The 20,509-nt window shown below is 37.9% G+C and overlaps 1 protein-coding gene across 3 annotated transcripts in view; it reads right to left on the reverse strand.

The window, feature by feature from the left end:
• SBF2 (SET binding factor 2) overlaps nt 1-20,509 on the reverse strand; it is a 481,299-nt gene that overhangs the window by 71,938 nt on the left and 388,852 nt on the right. For all 3 annotated transcript variants that reach the window (XM_065944986.1, XM_065944985.1, XM_065944984.1), the window contains 5 exons: nt 11,027-11,197; nt 6,949-7,211; nt 5,563-5,735; nt 4,649-4,722; nt 2,985-3,180 (listed from right to left, as the gene is read on the reverse strand). In XM_065944986.1, the coding sequence (XP_065801058.1) occupies nt 2,985-3,180; nt 4,649-4,722; nt 5,563-5,735; nt 6,949-7,211; nt 11,027-11,197 (877 nt within the window). The remainder of the gene's footprint in view (nt 1-2,984; nt 3,181-4,648; nt 4,723-5,562; nt 5,736-6,948; nt 7,212-11,026; nt 11,198-20,509) is intronic.

A 20,509-nucleotide genomic window follows, 5' to 3' on the forward strand; every position in this document is an offset into this window, starting at 1 on the left:
TCCAAAATCACTGCAGGTGGTGATTGCAGCCATGAAATTAAAAGACCTCCTTGGAAGGAAGGTTATAACCAACCTAGAGAGCATATTAAAAAGCAGAGACGTTACTTTATCAACAAAGGTCCATCTCGTCAAGGCTATGGTTTTTCCAGTAGTCATGTATGGATGTGAGAGTTGAACTATAAACAAAGCTGAGCACCAAAGATTTGATGCTTTTGTACTGTGGTGTTGGAGAAGACTCTTGCGAGTCCCTTGGACTGCAAGGATATCCAACCAGTCCATCCTAAAGGAGATCAGTCCTGGCTGTTCATTGGAAGGACTGGTGTTGAAGCTGAAACTCCAATACCTTGGCCACCAGATGTGAAGAGCTGACTCATTGGAAAAGACCCTGATGCTGGGAAAGATTGAGGGCAGGAGGAGAAGGGGATGACAGAGGATGAGATGGCTGGATGGCATCACCGACTCAATGGACATGAGTTTGAGTAAACTCCAGCAGGAGTTGGTGACGGACAGGGAAGTCTGGTGTGCTGTGGTTTATGGGGTTGCAAAGAGTCAGACACGACTGAGCGACTGAACTGAACTATACATAATCCATGGGATTCTCCAGGCCAGAATACTGGAATGGGTAGCTGTTCCCTTCTCCAGGTGATCTTCCCAACCCAGGGATCGAACCTAGGTCTCCCGCATCATAGGCAGATCCTTTACCAACCAAACCACCAGGGAAGCCCCAAGATTCTTGAGAGTTTAAATATTAAAGGAAGAAAGGAAAAATATAAATATTTACCAGCTACCTGAGGATATGAAGATGAGCATCTGAAAAAGAAGCAGCACACATGAGGCCCCCCCTGGAAAGCTCACAGTTCCTCACGGGAGAGGAAAGTCACATGTAGAATACAACAACATGCAATTAGCTCGCAGGTTTGAGGGAACATGGCTTTAAAGACTTCAGAAGGGAGAAGACTTCTGCATGCTAGATGGCTAGAGAATTAATTCCCAGAAGAAGTGATAGGGTAGGTGAACTTTGAGAAGAATGGAGGTTTGGATCTGCAGAGGGGAAAAGGGTGGGCATTTCAGGTAGCAGTACAAGTAACAGACCAGGACAGTGATGAGCAAGGCCTCTCTGCTAGTCAGCCAGAGAGGGTGAGATGTGAACTAGGTGTATCTGACTTAAGAGCCCCTTTATTAACTAATATTCTTATCAGAATTCCTCATTCCTTGAACCTTTAAATTCCTAACCTGGAAAATTCTGATTTTTCTCTTATGTTAAACTTATACCCAGAGATTAAATAAAATCAAGATGTACATAAGATTTAAGTTCTAAAATGTATTAAACGACTTATGTTTTTATCACTCATGTAAAATGATCAGATTCCTATGTGTCATTAAAGGAGAAATTTTAAAATTTAAATTAACTTAGAAATAAAAGAGGCAAATAAAAAGGTTTTCTCTGATGAAAATAATTTTCCTAAACTGTGAAATTAACCCCAAAATTATCAGGAAAAAACAAGAGACCAATACAAACTTTCACACTAAATATGGCTTTGATTTCTTTAAAAGACGTAATTTAGAGCAGTTTAAATGACCAACTATCTCATATATTGATAAGCCCAAAATGTTATGTGTATGGCCATTGAGCTCACAAAGGTTTCAGTACAAAAAATGGTAAGTACCAGATATCTAGTTTTAAAAGTATACTTGCTTACAAATACAAATGTAATTTATTTACAGTAATATGACAGAAGAGGGTTGAGAAATTCTGCTGTTTTCCACTTTTCTTCAAAATGAACACAACTATTCCTGCTGATTCATTGTTTATTGAATTTTATAAGCTTTTTGCTTTTAATGTGGTAAGCAATCTTTATGACCAAGATAATAAACCATATTGATTCTAGGTAAGCACGGGATTATACAACTGTGAGAGTTTGAAGATAACACGGTTCATACATCTGAATCCCACTGTCTGACAAAGTGCAGAGCATATAGTACATACTCATCAAATGACAACTGAATAATTTCAGATGAGGAAGGAATTCGAGTGACCATGTATCCCCATGTTTCTCAATCCTCAGTATGTATTAAAACTATACAGATGTCTGGGTCTCCCCCTTCCTAGCATCCTATTACAGATTCCAATTTAGTTGTTTGAGAGTTGGACTCAGAATTTTTTTTTAAAGCTTCTCAGATAATTCAAATATGCAGTCAAGGCTGAGAACCACTGGATTATCACCAAACGAGTCCGATCCCCTCATTTTATAAAAGGGGAAATTGAAACTTAGATCAGGGGACTTACTTAAGATATCCAGATTGGTTAACAGTGATTGAAACCTGAGCTTTTTGATCTAGAGTCCAATAATTTCACCCAAAACCTTATATGCTAACCAACTAGAATAGTTTACATAGAGACTACAGTGATTTAAAAAAGATAATTCAGATTTGATAGCATATGCTATTCTTTCTAATACAGAAGACTGTGGACAGCTGTAGAAAACGGAAGTTGATAGAGTTTGGTGAGCAGAAGAGAGCTCTGATGAGAGAGGAAAGGATCAGTTGGAATGGAATGAGAGAAGGGGGGGGGTCAGTTAAGTTGGTGCTGTACAGTCCTGTAACACTTAGCACACCTTCCCTCTCACAAAGGGGATCCTGAATCTGGAAAACCTCAGCCTTCACAGTTTACTGCAGCATTCAGAAGGTGGGGTAAATCAGCAGGGGATGCCGCTAGCAGCTAGATACTCTGAATACCCTGAAATCTTAAAATGCTACTTCATGAAATTATTATAGTTTCCGTGGATGAACCATGGTTTGCTGTTTAGAAGATATCCTTGATTCTTTAACTAAGAATCCAAGTTATCATTAGGTTTGACAGACAATATTCTAAAAAAAAAAATATGTGTGTGGCAAAAGGCTTACTTTGATTAAATCACTGCACACAGATGGAAGCAAAGCCTCACACAGATATCCCTGTTCTGATGACATAATATGAGCCTTACCTAGTTGATCATGGGGAGTCCCTCTGAACAGAATTCTGTATGTGGTAAGGAACAACGCTCCTTCTGCTGGCAGGAGCTGAGGGCCTCCAAGAAGGCCTCCAGCGGCCTCTTCTCTTCCATCAGGATCCAGTAGGACTCGAAGGCCTTCACAAACAATTTCTTCTCCTGGCAGTAGAGCAGGTCTAAGAATCTTGGGCTAACAACAGAAAAAGTTATTTTAGACACAACTCTAGAGAGATTTCCAACCCTTAGACCAAGGTTACCTTGTCAGTTACAGATCTAAAAATGTGAACCAGACTTCCCATGTAGCCAAAATGAGTAAACAGATTTGGGAAGAGTCAGAAATGATGTTTCTGCATCCAAATGTAAAAAGACTCTCTGCAGCATTACTTACTCACATTAAAATCACTGGAAATTACTAAACTATTTGAGATACCTATTCAACGGAACATTTTGCAACCATCAAAAAGAATGGCACAGATCTAGATACATAAACACAGAAAGATGCCAGAATACATTGTTAAGTAGAAAGAGTTACCAACCAACATGTACGTTATGATTTCCTTTTAGTATATGAACCAAACTGTTAAAGCTGGTACTATCATAGATAAGGGTAGAGGTCAGGGTGAGCAGAATCATGGGAGACTTTCATTTTGTACAATGTATGTTCCTTTAATGCTTCGATTTTATACAAAAGCATTGTTAGTTTGCAAACTGAAAAAACACGTATTTTAAAAAATGGACATGACTCTAAAGAGCCCTTCTTAGCCTTTAATAAAGATTAAGACCAAAAAAATGGCCACGTTATGACCATTTACATATCTTGGGAAATAAGGAACCACATGATACACTCTCTCGAAGAGTTTAGTGCTAGAAAAAAAAAGTCCATCTCTCCTGAAGCTCTGATACACTTATTTTCTTTCACTGAGCAATAAAAACTATACAAATCCGGACAATTCTTTTTGTTGGCTCGAGGAAGCTCAGAGCTAAAATGTAAAGCCAAAGTATAATGATCACTGTGTCTCAGATTTCTGATAGAATCATCTTTCCTTTCCATCTGGCTTCTGATTTCTCCTTTGAATTTATTTTTAATAGTTCTGTTGCATAGGTAAGAGGGTCCTAAACCCTAGTTCCACAGACTGGTGCCAGACTAACTGCAAAATAATCACCTGGGATGCTTATTAAAGTACAAATTCCCAGGCCAAGTCCCAGGGTACTCCAATTCAGGAGGCTGGGCTGAGATTCAGGCCTCTAAGTTTTTAATAGACTTCCCAGATGTTTGTGATGTATACTTGTAATGCATACAGATTTAGGAACCTGGTGATTTTATGGTAATTGCCTTAAGTCATTTTTTGGGGGAAGGAGGCAGAACATAAAACCTTGGCTTGGTCTTGGAAGTTAGAATGTTCACAATTTATGCCCTGCCTATAAAAGTAGACTCAACAAGAGATTATTATTGCTCCTTTGTTGATCTCCTATTCTGCTTCACCATCCTTTTTATGAGGATCTACATGTAAACTCCTCTCAAAGTTTAATGTCTCATTAAAACTAGAGCTGGTCTTTGTAGAATGTTAGAAGGTACTTTCTGTGGCACAACAATCTACTGTTGCTGTTTTTAGGAGATTTTACTTACTGCCTCAAAGCATGCAGTCCGGAATAATTACCTTCTGAATAGGTGGAAGTCTTCTACTCTCTCGATGCACTGCTTCTAGGGTTTCAATGTGCATAGCTACAATTCCTGGGATGAGTCAGAGAATTAAAAATAAAAGAGTACCAAACAAGTAGAATTAAAACAAATTCTGGATATTTTAGAATTGAAAACTAATCTGAGTTTGGTGGTTCTTCAAAAAGCTAAACACATAATTATCTATGACCCAGCAATTTCACTCCTAGGCATATACCCCAAAGACTGAAAATAAAACTCAGACACTTGTGTATGAATATTCATAGTAGTACTATTTACAAGAGCCAGAAGGTCACAACAATTCAAGTGTCCATCAACAATGAATGGATAAAGAAAATATGGTATATCCATATAATAGAGTATTATCCAGTCATAAAAGGAATGAAGTCACAATACCTGCTACAAACATGGATAAACCTTGAAAACATTATGCTAAAGGAAATAAGTCAGACACAAAAAGACAAGTATTATAGGATTTTACTTATATGCATTATCTATAATAGGCAAATTCATAGAGATAAAAGGAATTAAGAGGCAACCAAGGGCCAGAGTGGAGAATGGAAAGCTACTGCTTAGTGGGTACAGAGTGTCTGAATGGGGTGATGAAAAAGCTTTGGTAATAGACAATTGGTAGCAATTGTACAGCATTGTGAATATAATTTGTGCCACTGAATTTTACACTTAAGAAAGTTTAAAATGGCAAATTTTATGACATATATTTTATACAATTTAAAACTATTTGGAAAACAAATCGAACCAAAAATAAACAGCATGACTAAGCTAACTGGAAGCCAAGTGCTATGCTGGTGCTAACTGGAAGCCAAGTGCCATAAGAATAATCCTTATTCAATTATTTCTAACATCCTGGTTCTCTGATGTCTGCAAAGTGATTACCTGGTATCATGCAATGCAGGCTCTTGATATGATCCTGAGTAACTCCACTCTCCGTACAAACTTTGTCAATAAATCGAGTAATGAAACGCACAACAGAATTGGCAATGTCATTATTCTCTGAATCTTCAAACCCACTTTCTGTATCATAGCTCTCAGCTACACTTCCTGCAATGCTAAGAAAGTCAAGGGAAGAAGTCATGCTCAGTACTCAAATTTAACAAATGACTAGTATATCACAGTGACTTTCCACAGCAGTTTAAACTTGCTCAAAGGGATGTGTACTCAAGTAGAACCCTCACTTAACTCCATGACTCCTCTATAAGTGATAGTAGTGAAACACAATGTTTCGCCTACACTTTGGAAGCTACTGTCAGGCATTATCCTTTGGACCCAACTTAGGTGCCTTAGTCACTCACTCTGTAAATCAGATTGTAGAAAATGTCATGAAAGAAAAAAAGGTATAAGAAAATGATGGATGTGCTACTTAAGACAGGAAGTCAGCAAGGTCTCTCTGGGTAGGTGACATCAGAGCAGAAAACTAAATGAAGGGATTCTTGTAACTATTTCAGGAAAAGTATCCCAGATTGCGGGAATAACAAGTACAGAGGCCCTGAGGCAGTATCATGCTTTGAATGTTGAACGGGGAGACCAGTTTGGTTGATAGAAGAGTGTAGGAAATAAAGTCTGAGCAGCAGCCAGGGCCCAGACCCTGTTAGGCCTCATGGTCTATGGGTTTCATTTTCAGTGGTACAGGAGGTATTTAGGGTTGAGATAGCGTTAGTCGCTCAGTCGTGTTCGACTCTTTGTGACCCCATGATCTGAAGCCTGCCAAACTCCTCTGTCCGTGGGATTTCCCAAGCAAGGATACTGAGTGGGAAGCCATTCCCTTCTCCAGGGGATCTTTGTGACCCAGGGATCAAACCTGGGTCTCTTGCACTGTAGGTAGTTTCTTTACCATCTGAGCCACTAGGGAAAGTGTGAGAACCCAGAATGGTTGAGGACATGATTATAGGCAAATGCAATGGGTAAGATGAAGAAAAGGAGGACCAAGAAACAAATAATCACTTTAATAAGAAAGAGTCCATTAGTACTTTTCCACAGTGCTTTCTGTAAGTTGCTGTGGCAGAAAGTAACTGAAAAAGCTAGATCAGTAATGAGTGAGACATTTAAAAAGTCAGAGGTCATAAAAGAGAAGAGGGTATGGGAGGTAATTAAGAATAGTTGGATGTAGTCAAAGTCTTTTAATAGAGAAAAGCTGAGCAAGTCTGAAGGTGAAAAAAATGGTTAATTTTTGAAATATGTATAGCACTATTTACCCAAAATACTTCGTATTCTGTGCTAAACCAAGAAGAATAGGAGTGTCTGTGTGTGTCCACATTTCAGTACCTGTTAGTGACAATGCTGTTGCTCCCACTCTCCCAGTCTCCTGGGGCTGACGCTCTTAGGAGTTTGTTTTTACTTGAATCCAGCGGAACCAGCAGATTGACCATAAGGTTTGCAAAGTGAATGGCTTGACTAAAGACAGTGCTTTCCTCACGCTGCACCAGCTCCTGCTGAGTTGATTTGCTCAGAGTAGGCCAAAGGCGTAGCTGCTCAGCTGCCAGGTCCATTGCTGTCTTCTCCTGATACTGGTCATCAGGAAGTTTATCCTAAAAACCAAACCAAACCAAAACAAAATCAAAATCTATCACTTCACATGAGCTTCAAGAACATGGAAGATGTTTTAATAATTCATCTATTAAATACCTATGTCAGTAAAAGTGGAAATATAAAAAAAAAATATATAACAAGAACACGAAACTTAGTCTTCCTTTTTTCTGAGCTCCAACAGACCTTGAATGGAACCATATGACCAATACAAGGAGACAGCAGCAAAGCACTGAGATACACACTTCTCACTGCTAACATTTCACTGCATTTACTGATACTTATCTCTGGCTCTGTCACCTTCAAGTCACCAGTTACAACAAATTATTGACCTGAAATACCTGTAAATGCTCTGGTCAAACGTGCCAGTAGCATTTTCTAATACTCTGCTATGTTTCTTTTCTTCTGCCCTTTGGTTGAAAAAGACAGAATGACCAAAGTCACAAAAAAGTAGAGCTAGATTTCCATGTAAATGTGGGAGTCAAACGTTATCATTAAATGGGTATACAGGTGTCCATGGGATTTTTAAGAGGGATTTCCTATAGGCTGAAGAGTTAAACAATAGCAGTAACCCACACCTGCATAGTACTTTACAGCTTGTGAACAGCTGGTATATCTATAGTCTTACTCGTATCTGACCTGGGGCTCCGAGACACCCCTTTACAGAACAGAGGACACTGGAGCAGTGACATGTATTTGCTTTATGAATGTTTTGGAGATATACCAATGTTGTGCTAAGCCACTCAGTCATGTCAGACTCTCTGTGACCCTGTGAGCTGTAGCCCAGCAGACTCCTTTGTCCATGGGATTCTCCAGGCAAGAATACTGGATTGGGTTGCCATTTCCTTCTCCAGGGAATCTTCCTGACCCAGGGATTGAACCCGTGTCTCTTACATCCCCTGTACTGGCAGGCAGGTTCTTTATCACTAGCGCCACCTGGGTCCCCTGATACCCATGTTAGCACTATATTTTCTTTAAAAATTATCAAAAGCACCTCACCAGGCCAATCATCTCCAGAACATGACCTCAAGCTAATACTCTTTGGATGTAGACCAAGTTACCCCTTTACCCAAGTGCATCTGGTGTTTTGAAAGAAAAATCTAAGTTTTAAATTAAGAAAATAATGAAAACTAATTGTGTAGTAATAATTTGGAATACCTGATAGATGTCAGGTAGTGCTATTTGTTATTAAAAGTTTCTTCTTATCATATTCATGAGTAGACCAATAATATGGTTAAAATTACTTGAGGCATAGAAATGTATGAATATCAGGCAGTTTCAGTTAGCTATCTAGGTTTATTTATCTCACATAGTATAAGGAAAATTTAAAATGGAGGAAAGGATCAGCAGCGATGTATTAGCCTAGCATGTGGAAAAATTACTCAATAAAAAAAGCTAAAAAAAAAAAAAAAAAAAAACCCAACAAATTACTCCAAAAAATTGCTCTTAAAGTGAATCAACACTAATAATCAGCTCTTAGTGCTGCTCTAAGTTCAATTAATAAGGACAGTATTTCCTAACATTTATGATTTAGTACGTGCCAGGAACTTTTCAATGCCCTACACTGGTATTAGACATTAAAAGCTTATAATAATCATGTCTGCTCATTTTACTAATGAAGAAATAAGACACAGAAAACTAAAGTGAATTGCCTAAGATCAGACAGCTAGTGTATGACATTTCAAAATTTCAAGTAACTTTAATTTGGGCTTCCCAGACGGCACTAGTGGTAAAGAACCCGCCTGCCAATGCAGGTGGAGAAGGCAATGGCACCTCACTCCAGTACTCTTGCCTGGGAAATCCCATGGATGGAGGAGCCTGGTGGGCTACAGTCCATGGGGTCACGAGGAGTCAGACACAAATGAGCAACTTCACTTTCACTTTTCACTGTCATGCACTGGAGAAGGAAATGGCAACCCACTCCAGGTTGTCGCCTGGAGAATCCCAGGGACGGGGGAGCCTGGTGGGCTGCCATCTATGGGGTTGCATAGAGTTGGACACGACTAATGCGACTTAGCAGCAGCAGCAGCCAATGCAGGAGACATAAGAGATGCAGGTTTGACCCCTGGGTTGGGAAGATCCCTGGAGGAGGGCATGGCAACCCACTCCAGTATTCTTGCCTGGAAAATTCCCTGGACAGAGGAGGCTGGTGGGCTATAGTCCATAGGGTGGCAAAGAGTCGGACACAACTGAAGTGACACAGCACGCAACTTTAATTTGACATTTCTTCAAGAAGTTAATTGTACAGAGACATCTGCCTAGGTATTTTACATTGACTCATTTCAACTTCCTATAATTGTTTCCAGGGAATTCTTATTAAAATATAATTAAACAATTCTAGTGCTATAGAACTGTTCAGTTCAGTTCAGTTCAGTTCAGTTCAGCCGCTCAGTTGTGTCCGACTCTTTGCGACTCCATGAATCGCAGCACGCCAGGCCTCCCTGTCCATCACCGACTCCCGGAGTTTATTCAAAATCATGCCCATCGAATCGGTAATGTCATCCAGCCATCTCATCCTCTTTCGCCCTCTTCTCCTCCTGCCCCCAATCCCTCCCAGCATCAGGGTCTTTTCCAATGAGTCAACTCTTTGCATGAGGTGGCCAAAGTATTGGAGTTTCAGCTTCAGCATCACTCCCTCCAATGAACACCCAGGACTGATCTCCTTCAGGATGGACTGGTTGGATCTCCTTGCAGTCCAAGGGACTCGCAAGAGTCTTCTCCAACACCACAGTTCAAAAGCATCAATTTTTCGGCATTCAGCTTTCTTCACAATCCAACTCTCACATCCATACATGACTACTGGAAAAACCATAGCCTTAACCAGACGGACCTTTGTTGGCAAAGTAATGTCTCTGCTTTTTAATATGCTATCTAGGTTGGTCATTACTTTCCTTCCAAGGAGTAAGCGTCTTTTAATTTCATGGCTGCAGTCACCATCCACAGTGATTTTGGAGCCCAAAAAAAGCCTGACACTGTTTCCACTGTCTCCCCATCTATTTCCCATTAGGTGATGGGACCAGATGCCATGATCTTGGTTTTCTGAATGTTAAGCTTTAAGTCAACTTTTTCACTCTCCTCTTTCACTTTCATCAAGAGGCTTTTTAGTTCCTCTTCACTTTCTGCCATAAGGGTGGTGTCATCTGCATATCTGAGGTTATTGATATTTCTCCCGGCAATCTTGATTCCAGCTTGTGCTTCATCCAGCCCAGCGTTTCTCATGATGTACTCTGCATATAAGTTAAATAAGCAGAGTGACAATATATAGCCTTGATGTACTCCTTTTCCTATTTGGAACCAGTCTGTTGTTCCATGTCCAGTTCTAACTGTTGCTTCCTGACCTGCATACAGGTTTCTCAAGAGGCAGGTCAGGTGATCTGGTATTCCCATCTCTTGAAGAATTTTCCACAGTTTATTGTGATCCACACAGTCAAAGGCTTTGGCATAGTCAATAAAGCAGAAATAGATGTTTTTCTGGAACTCTCTTGCTTTTTTGATGATCCAGCAGATATTGGCAATTTGATCTCTGGTTCTTCTGCCTTTTCTAAAACCAGCTTGAACATCTGGAAGTTCACGGTTCACGTATTGCTGAAGCCTGGCTTGGAGAATTTTGAGCATTACTTTACTAGTGTGTGAGATGAGTAGTAGGAAGTTATTATGGGGGAAAAAATATTAGGAATCGATAAAAGAAAGATGCCCACCAGGGGGCTTCCTAAAGTAAACCCCAAATACACTGGTAGGAAGTGGCTAGATAATACCTGACTGAACTTCCCTTGAAGCCAGGACCCTAGCCCCACACAAATACATCTTTTTATCTTACCTTTTGCTTCAGATGCAGGGCATGATTGTCCTCCTTGGTCGAGAGATACAGGGAGCGAACCTGTTCCTGCACCGCATTATAAAAGGTTGTCTCCCAAAACTGCTGATTCGTCCAAATGGGGTGGTCCTGTACACAGGTGTAAGCAAACTGGCTGACTCCAGGGGCCAGTTTCTGTGAGAACACATAATATATATCACCATGGAGCTGACAGGGTCATGACAGTTCAGAAGGTTACAGAGGTCACAGATAATCATGAATGTGATCAAAGGATTTATCTAAGCATATCTTATGGCAAAACAAGCTTAGCAATCAGCAATGTACACATTTTTAACTGGCAACTTTGGGCTTGCTATCAAATCCTTTAAAGGATCTCATCTCTTAAAAGGGACATTCTAAAATCAAAAGTATTATACAAATTAGAAAATATATGAGAAGTACCTAAACACTGTACTATGCATATAGCAGGAAATGTAGAGTTGGGTAGTTATTACAATTAGGACATATAATAAAATCCATCACAACCTGAATCTGAAATTCCAGATAGTTCAAAATTTTTCTACTTGGTATCAGAGTACATTTTGGTGGGGTTCGGAGGGCACTAACTGAAATGCGAGTGAGCCTACAGCTTGGCCTTACACACAGAATGAGGGCGTATCATGAACTTCCCTCCTGGTTACTTTAGCCCTTTACCTCCTGACCAAGGCTGCTGCCTAGCTCACACACACTCGCCAGCAGACTGTCTAGGGCTTCCAGGGTATTTTCTGGTAACCAAGTCTGGGTGTGGGAAGGTCATCTAAAACCAAACCTTCCTTTCCAGGACGTCCTGCTGGGCTTCTAAGTAAGAGTAAATCTTACTCTGTGATTAACAACTGAGGGAAAGAAAACTAACTCTGCAGTCACTTGAGGCACTTCATAAATATACATGTCATTTAATACTAAAAATCTTGTAAGATGCATATCGTTATCACCAAATTAAAGAAGAGGACACAGAGGTTCAAAAAGGTTTAACTGAGTGATTGCCCAAGGCCATATAGCAATTACATAAGTGGTGGAACTAGGTTTCAAGCCCAAAGTTTGTTTCCAAATCCTTTTTACTTTCCAACTCTTTTTACTACAGCAAATTATCTTGAAAAAAAAAAACTGAAAGCAAATCATATATAAATTGAATAACAGTTAGTACAACTGTCTGTTATTTTAATCTTTCATTTTAGGATTTTATTTCCCAGAGTAATATTCTGCCCTGAAACCTCTGATGTGATCTGACTCACCTTTCCACAGCTGTTGCTTTCATTTCTGAAAGTTAAAAATGTCTCAAAGAAATTTAAATCCATTATTTTTCAGCAAATACTTGATAACGGTCTCATTAGAGAAATTTTCAGTCTATTTTATTCTTTAGAATTGAGTTAATTTTTTTTCTATCAGTAAAACGAAAGTTTCTGATAATGTAAGTTTTCTTTTGAAAAAATTAGTAAGTGAATTCTTTTCTGCTGAAATGTTGGACACTGAAGATCACTATTAAAGCTGCATACATAACAGTTACGTAGCAAAGTGTTCGTCCTTTTCTTAGGGATGCATAACAAATGTATAAGGTACCTGGTAAAAAAATTATATGCTCAATACACATAAACTTCCTTCTTGGTCTAGAGCAGACTAAATCTTCAACTGGAATAGATACCATGCATACCATGAAATGTACTGTAGTACTTAAATAACTGGAATTGGGGTGGCTGTGATTTTTGCCTATTAGAGTCTGTGTACTTCTGCATCTCATGTGTAAGTCCCTTTCAGGGCAGGCCTATTACTGTTGTTGGGATAATCATCTATTAACTCTTTTAGGCAGTCATAAGCTAGAACTGACCACGAAGCAAAGGTCAGGAAATCCTTAAGGGGAAGTTGCAAGACGTTTGCTTTTAAAACACAGCTACTCTCTACCTATGGGAAATCAGGGATAAAACGTGTGTGGTTCTGTAAATATGTAAACAGGAGCGACAGACACTGAGTCATATACTCCTTTTATACTCTGCTTGAGGATACTTGGGATGTAGCTTGCACTTCTTTTTATTTTTGCCCCAAATACTCTAAGGAATAACAGTGACCTCAGTGGCAGTACACAGACCTATTATGAAAGAGATTTTAAAGGCATAAAATTTAAACAAGGTACAAGCGTGCCTTTCCCATGAGTATAGTCAGGCAGCACCATTTCTTACAAACCCAATATAACAACAGATTCTAACATTCTGGAGTTCTGAAATTACATTAACATAGATGAGCTCAGAAAAATTGAGCTTTTAATAAATCCTTATCAGTTTCTTACATAAAGTTCTTTTAGGATCATCAATACAATAAAAAAGTTATTGTAATAAATCTCTTATTACAACTTGACAGAGCTCTATAGGAATTTGAGAGTAAGGTGAAGTCCTGCCTTCTTTTATCATTTTTCTCTCTGATACTGCACATTCACTTTACTTGGCACATATCAGTTATTATTTTCCTATTTATTAAAAAACTAAAAGTGACTACATAAAAACTTCTCTGTTTTCAACAAAAGTGGACTGCATATGTTCCAAGGCAGAAAAAGTGGTGTGAAACAGTAGCCCAAAGTGTCAGAACCCACAGCTTGTTTACTGGATGAGAATGACAGTAAGGTGAAGGGATTATAGAATATGCACTTTTTGGTAGCAAGTCAGTCACAAATGGTGCTGGCATCTGATAAATGTGTAATAAATTATTAATTCCCAAATACTTAAAACATAATTTTTCTAAACACGAAATTTGGTTCTTTTCTTTGTGGTTTCCTGCCATGTCTTCTCAAGCGAAAGCAAGGAGCACTTTGATGTTTGAATGGGCAAGACCATTGCACTGATGGGCAGGTATGTTCTGAGGACCAGCAGAGGGCAGTAGCACCTTATTCTGTCTAAATTCCATGAGGGCTTTATAAATAGGAATTGAAAAAAATGGAGCTCTACAGCCTGACTGGGCTAGAAAGTTGGGTGGAAGAAGAATACTGTGTGTTCTCTCTGTACATATGAGAGATCTCATAAAGCAAATGGATTTTCCCAAGGTCACATAGCAAGATGTGTAGAAGAGAAGGAAATAGAGATAAAGTTTTCCATTATTTTATGTCATTTCTGTACGATACAAAAATTAAGATACTCCACCAAATAAAACTATAATCATCTAGAGAAAGATACAATAATACTGCTCAGGGATTCAGATTCATTATATCCTGTGATAGTAGTTTCAGTCAACAAAGAAAATAACCACCTGTGGAGAAAAGTACCTCATGATTCTAATCACTTCTTTGGTTTGAAAAAAAGGCTTTCCTAAGAGGATTTCTCAAATTGGTCCATATGCCAGCTTTAAGACCTTTTATTTTACAACACATGAGACTCAATCCATACTGAAGGTCTGAGGGTGATGGTGGTGGTAAGGAATACTATTGTCAAATGATATCTTTCTTCCTCTTCAAATCTGGCAATAATATTTACTTTACATTTCATAATTCTTATGATTTTATCCTAAAGAAACAAGTGATATTTTGCCATGTAATTTCATGAGATGTTTAAAAATGTGTTGACTTCCTTCCTTATCTAGGAAAAAAACAGCTCTGAAGGTACTAGATTAAGCAATGCCATTCATTTTTTCACAGAGCATTCAAAGGAAACCCAGCATGGGACAGGATATGGAGAATAAACTTCATGGGGCTTACCAACCAGCAGACTAGATTCAAATCCAAATAGATGCATACAAATCCTCTCAGATGAGTTGGTCAAGGGAAGGTTAAGATATCAGCATGAGAGGCAAGTCTAAGGCCTGTCTGGTTAGATATGTTTGCTCTCCAGGCCCAAGCTCAGAGGGAAACCAGATTCCAGGAGAAAAAGTGCCTGGAAAGATTGAGTCCATAAATATTAATAGTCTTAAATAATAATTAGAATACAAAGAGTCACTGTTTAAATTGTTGGGTATTTCTTATCCAGTTCTGGACACTATAATACAAGAGTACCTCACTGCACAATTCAGGGTTGGTGCCAGTCAGTCCTTTTATGATTCTGCATTGACTTAATGAAGCCCACATATTAAGTCACTTTAAGAATTAACTTCTGAATATATTCTGATGAACTTTGGAAATGCTTAGTCTTGACAGACAAAAGGAAGACAGAAATGGGAAAAATGTGTATCTAAAACCTCTATTTATCAACTCTTAGCCACATCTTAACACATGCTTTTGTGCATTATTTTTTTAACAAGAGACATACAGCATTGTAGATTTGACTGAAACTCTGCAATCCATTTCTCTCCTATCTGAAAGGTAACAATGATCCTGAATTATTTTTCATTCCCATTTATGTTTTTATACCTGTTTGTATCCATAAAGAAGATATAGGATTACATTGCAGGTTTCATCTTATTCCTTACTAATCTTTTTCAAAATATACATTTTATATTTCATTGATTTATATAATATTTAATTAAACTATATAATTAATTGGGACAAAATATCTGGCTCTTTATATACATACAACTCAGAAGGGACAGACAGCGGCATACAAGAAATGAGTATTTAGAATATCGTGTTCATTTGTGAGTGGAGTTTACAGAAAAGTGAGTAATCAAATAATTAAGAGGATGTAATGTGAGAATCTACTATAGTTTTCCCTTGATACTGAGCAGTGCAAGTAACTTTAAATGCATAATCATACAAATCTCTCCTGGAATCCTTAGAAGATCCAAACACACAATTTCTACACAAGAAATATATTCATTCGCAGCATTGCCCAGTATTCATTTGATGTGCCATTGTCAGTAGTCGGAATGACAGGGTTGAAGTCCTTAAACCATGTATCCTTTTAATGATTCTCTGTATTAAGACGCTTAGCAAATACTGACATACTGAGAGAGAAGATGAATCAACTTCTTTCCTTTGTTGTCCAAAATTTAGTAGAACCCAAATACGGTGTTGTCAAGTCCTTTGCCTGGGTTTAGTATTCCTAAAAACACAAAACAGGATGCAAATCCCTGCTCCTTTTTGGCAGGTTTTGAACCTTTATATAAGCAGTATCATCTTATGTCTTATTCTGCCACTTGATTTTTTACATATTATGTTGCTAGACTTATTAAGGTAATAAATAATAATTCTTATAACTAACTTGTACTGGTGGTTTCTCACTACATATATTTATGAAATTACTTAGTCCTTAATAGCAATTTTACAATCTACTGTGTGTGCATGCTATCTTTCCCACCCAGGGATCGAACCTGCATCTCCTGTGTCTCCTGCATTGCAGGCGGGTCCTTTACTGCTGAACCGCTGGGGAAGCCCCACAATCCACTGAGATAAATACTATTATTACCCTTGTTTTAAAAGGGAAGAAACTGAGGCACAGAGAAGTTAAGTAATTTGTCCGAGAGAATATTGCCAGGAAATACTGGAACCAGAGCTGGGATTCAAACTTAGGTAGTTTAGCTAGAGAATTTAATTTCTTATTTATTGCACAACTTAACTGTGTGGAATTCCACTGTATGAATATATAGCATTTCCTTGTTCCTGTTAATGGATGTTTGTATTGTTTCTACCTTTTAGCTACTAGAAACAATGGTTCATAGCAACTGTCAGCTTTGATGAATAATTTCAGAACTATTTAATAGTACCTGGAACTACTTGAGAGGATTCTAAGGAAGATTCCCATTGTTATTTGTACAATAAACATATTTGAGTTACTGTACACTGGTACGGTAATGAGAAATTACTTCACATAGACTTTCTACAAACCTACTGTTTGAAAACTTAATAATTCTTCAGTATGAAATATCTAGTCAGTGTTTAAAATACCTTTTAAATATTAAAAAAGTTTTCCTTTGATTTTTCCCTGTTTTTTATTTTTACTTTTTTTTTTTTTTTTTAAGAATCAGTTTGTTTGACTTAGGAAGGACTCAAACAAGGTGTGTGTGTGTGTGTGTATATATATATATATATATATATATGGTAGGTTTTAATCTTTAGATTTCTCTACCACCTGTCTGTCCACCTCCCCCCCACCCACCCATCTGCAATCTATTTTTTGAAGAAACTGGATCATTTGTCCAACAGAGTTTCCATCTGTCTAGTGGTTGCTGACTGTATCCCAATGATCTCATGTGGAATATTCTTTTGTCCTCTACATTTCCTACAAATTGGTAGCTGGATCTAGAAGCATGATCAGAGTCAGGCTTCACTGTTTGGCAACAATATTTCACAGATACCATTATAAGAGGCATATCTGGTTGTTTCTCTTTTTGCAGTCTTAAAGGCCATTGACAGTCAATGCCTGGATTCATTAATCATTAGGAGCAATAAAATACTGATATTCTCATTCTACCATTACTTTCTCACTTATTGTTGTTATTGTTCAGTTGCTAAGTTGTGTCTGACTCTTTGTGATCCCATGGACTGCAACATGCCAGACTCTTCAGTCCTTCATCTTTTCCTGGAGTTTGCTCAAATTCATGTCTATTACATAGGTAATGCTATCTAAACCTCTCATATTCTTACTGCCCCCTTCTCCTTTTGCCTCCAATTTTCCCCAGTATCAGGGTCTTTTCCAATGAGTCAGTCCCTCACCTTAGGTGGCCAAGGGATAGGAGTTTCAGCTTCAGCACCAGTCCTTCCAATAAATATTGGAGTTGATTTCCTGTAGGATTGAGTGGTTTGATTTCCTTGCTGTCCAAGGGACTCTCAAGAGTCTGCTCCAGCACCACAGTTCAAAAGCATCAGTTCTTTAGCACTCAGTGTTGTTTCTGGTCCAGCTGCCACATCTGAACATGGCTACAGGAAAAACCATAGCTTTGACTATATGGTCTTTTGTCAGCAGAGTGATGTCTCTGCTTTTTAATACACTATGTAGGTTTATTATAGCTTTCCTTCCAAGCAGCAAGAGTTTTTAATTTCAAGGCTGCCATCACCATCTGCAGTGATTTTGGAGCCTAAGAAAACAAAAAAAAATTCCCACTGCTTCAACTATTTCCCCTTCTATTTTCCATGAAATGATGGGACCAGATGCCATGATCTTAATTTTTTCATGGTGAGTTTCAAGTCAGTTTTTTCACGCTCCTCTTTCACCCTCATCTAGCGGCTCTTTAGTTCCTCTTCGCTTTCTGCCATTAGAGTGGTATCATCTGCATATCTGAAGTTGTTGATGTTTTTCCTGGCAATCTTGATTCCAGCTTGTGATTCATCCAGCCTGGCACTCCACATGATGTACTCTGCATATAAATTAAATAAACAGGGTGACAATATACAGCTTTGATGTACTCCTTTCCCAATTTTGAACCAGTCAGTTGTTCCATGTCTGGTTCTAACTGTTGCTTTTTGACCTACATACAGGTTTCTCAGAAGACAGGTAAGATGGGTTGGTATTCCTATCTCTTTGAGAATTTGCCACAGATCGTTGTTACTCACACAGTCAAAGGCTTTAGCTTAGTCAATGAACAGAAGTAGTTGTTTTTCTGGAATTCTCTTGCTTTTTTCTATGATCCAATGGACGTTGGCAATTTGATCTCTGGTTTCTCTGCCTTTTCTAAACCCAGCTTGTACTTCTGGAAGTTCTTGGTTCATGTACTGCTGAAGCCTAGCTTGAAGGATTTTGAGAATCATTTTACTAGCATGTGAAATGAGCACGATTGTATGGTAGTTTGAACATTTGTTGGCACTGCCCTTTAGCTTCTCTTTAGATCATATAAATCTTCCTCACTTATTAGCTAGGATATTTATATAAAGAAAAACTTCCCCTCATCAGTTGTTTGGAGACCCAAACATATAGTCTACATTAGAAAGTAGGATAAATATATGATTTTATCCCTTCATTTTTCAGTTTTAAAAACAACGACTTATTTCTTTAGCAGTCATTATAGATGAACAGTTTACTTTTTCTTTTCCTATTGATATTTTTTATGAACCTGCAGATTTTAAAACATATTTATAACTATGCTTAGTCCTGTGGATCTTGTGGACTGATGCATCTAATAATGTTGTTTATAAAAAGCACTGTGGAGGATAAAGGGCCTAATTGGGAGAATATAATCAGCAAAAAGACTAGCAGATCCATATCCAGGTATCTTCTCTGGGGTCTATGTGCAAAAGGAGCAATAAAAGAAACGCATCAGTGAGTTCTGGCACAGGAAATGGAGAAATTTGGTGAGTCACAGTTCTCATGAGGTGTACTTACAAATGTCCCCAAAGCTCAACAAATATGTTTATTTTAGCATTATCCTTAATAGCTATATCCGCCCCCCCTCCAAAGTTCACAATTTTAATGTTTAACTACAGAGAAGAAAGGTCAGGCAAATGATGGTACCTTATTAACACAAAAATATTATGCTACAATTGAAGTGGTTAATACGATGATGTGCTTATGAGTGAAGTGCTTATGCTATATTTCAAAAAAACAAGTCAATTATGCTATGACTACATCTGCAAGTACATAAAAACTAGGAGGAAAAAGGCAAAATGAAAATGAAGTAAAGATAATAGAATTTTGAACAATTTCTTTTCTTTCTTCAAAAAGAATTTTTAAGAGATTTTTAAATTAAATGGCAGGTTGAATATTCTTTTGTTCCTTGAACTCCACTAAAATGACAGCAAAGAAAAAAAAGTTAAAAATATACAAGAACAAAGAGAATGAGAGAGGAGACACCACCACACCAGATAAATGATGTTAATAAGATTTTAGAAGTCATAAAATGGATTTAATAACAAACAACAAATCTGAAGATCAGATAAAGCTGAAACCCCCTACTATACAGAGAAGGAAAGCCCTTTTCACGTTTTAAAAGAGCAAATTTTTATAGTACATGAATTATATCCCAATTTACAAATGAAACAACCCCAGTGCATATCAAATGATGAATAAAATGTGGTATATGTGTACAATGTTATACATAGCAATTAAAAAAATGTGAGGTACTGATAATGTTATACCATGGATGAAACTTGAAAACGTTATGCTAAGTGAAAGAAGCCAGTTATGAAAGATTACATATTGTATGGCTTCTTTCATATGAAAATCCAGAACAAATACATCCATAGAGATAAAAAGTAGATTTGCTGTGGCCTAGGGCTCAGGGGGTAGGGGGAAATGAGTAGTGACAGCTTATGGTTATGGTGTTTCTTTTCATAGTAATAAAAATGTTTTAAAATTGATTGTGGTGAAAGGGAATTTACTAAAAACCACTGAAATATACACTCTGAATGAGTGAACTGTTGTGGCATGTGAATTATATCTCAATAAAACATTTTAAAAAGGTTGCTGATAAGAGAAACTGGGCAAGGACATGGAAACTATCCATCTTACCAACTTTTGGTAAATGTCAAAATACTCTAAAGTTTACTTTACAAAATGGATGAAAGAAGACATAGTATACTGATACTTGTCCAAAGGAAGCTGGACTGGCTCTGTTAATGCAAGGTGATTTCAAAGAATATTACCACAGATAAAGGAGGTCATTTCA

This window comes from Muntiacus reevesi, chromosome 9, assembly GCF_963930625.1.
Source record: "Muntiacus reevesi chromosome 9, mMunRee1.1, whole genome shotgun sequence".
Classification (NCBI taxonomy): Eukaryota; Metazoa; Chordata; class Mammalia; order Artiodactyla; family Cervidae; genus Muntiacus; species Muntiacus reevesi.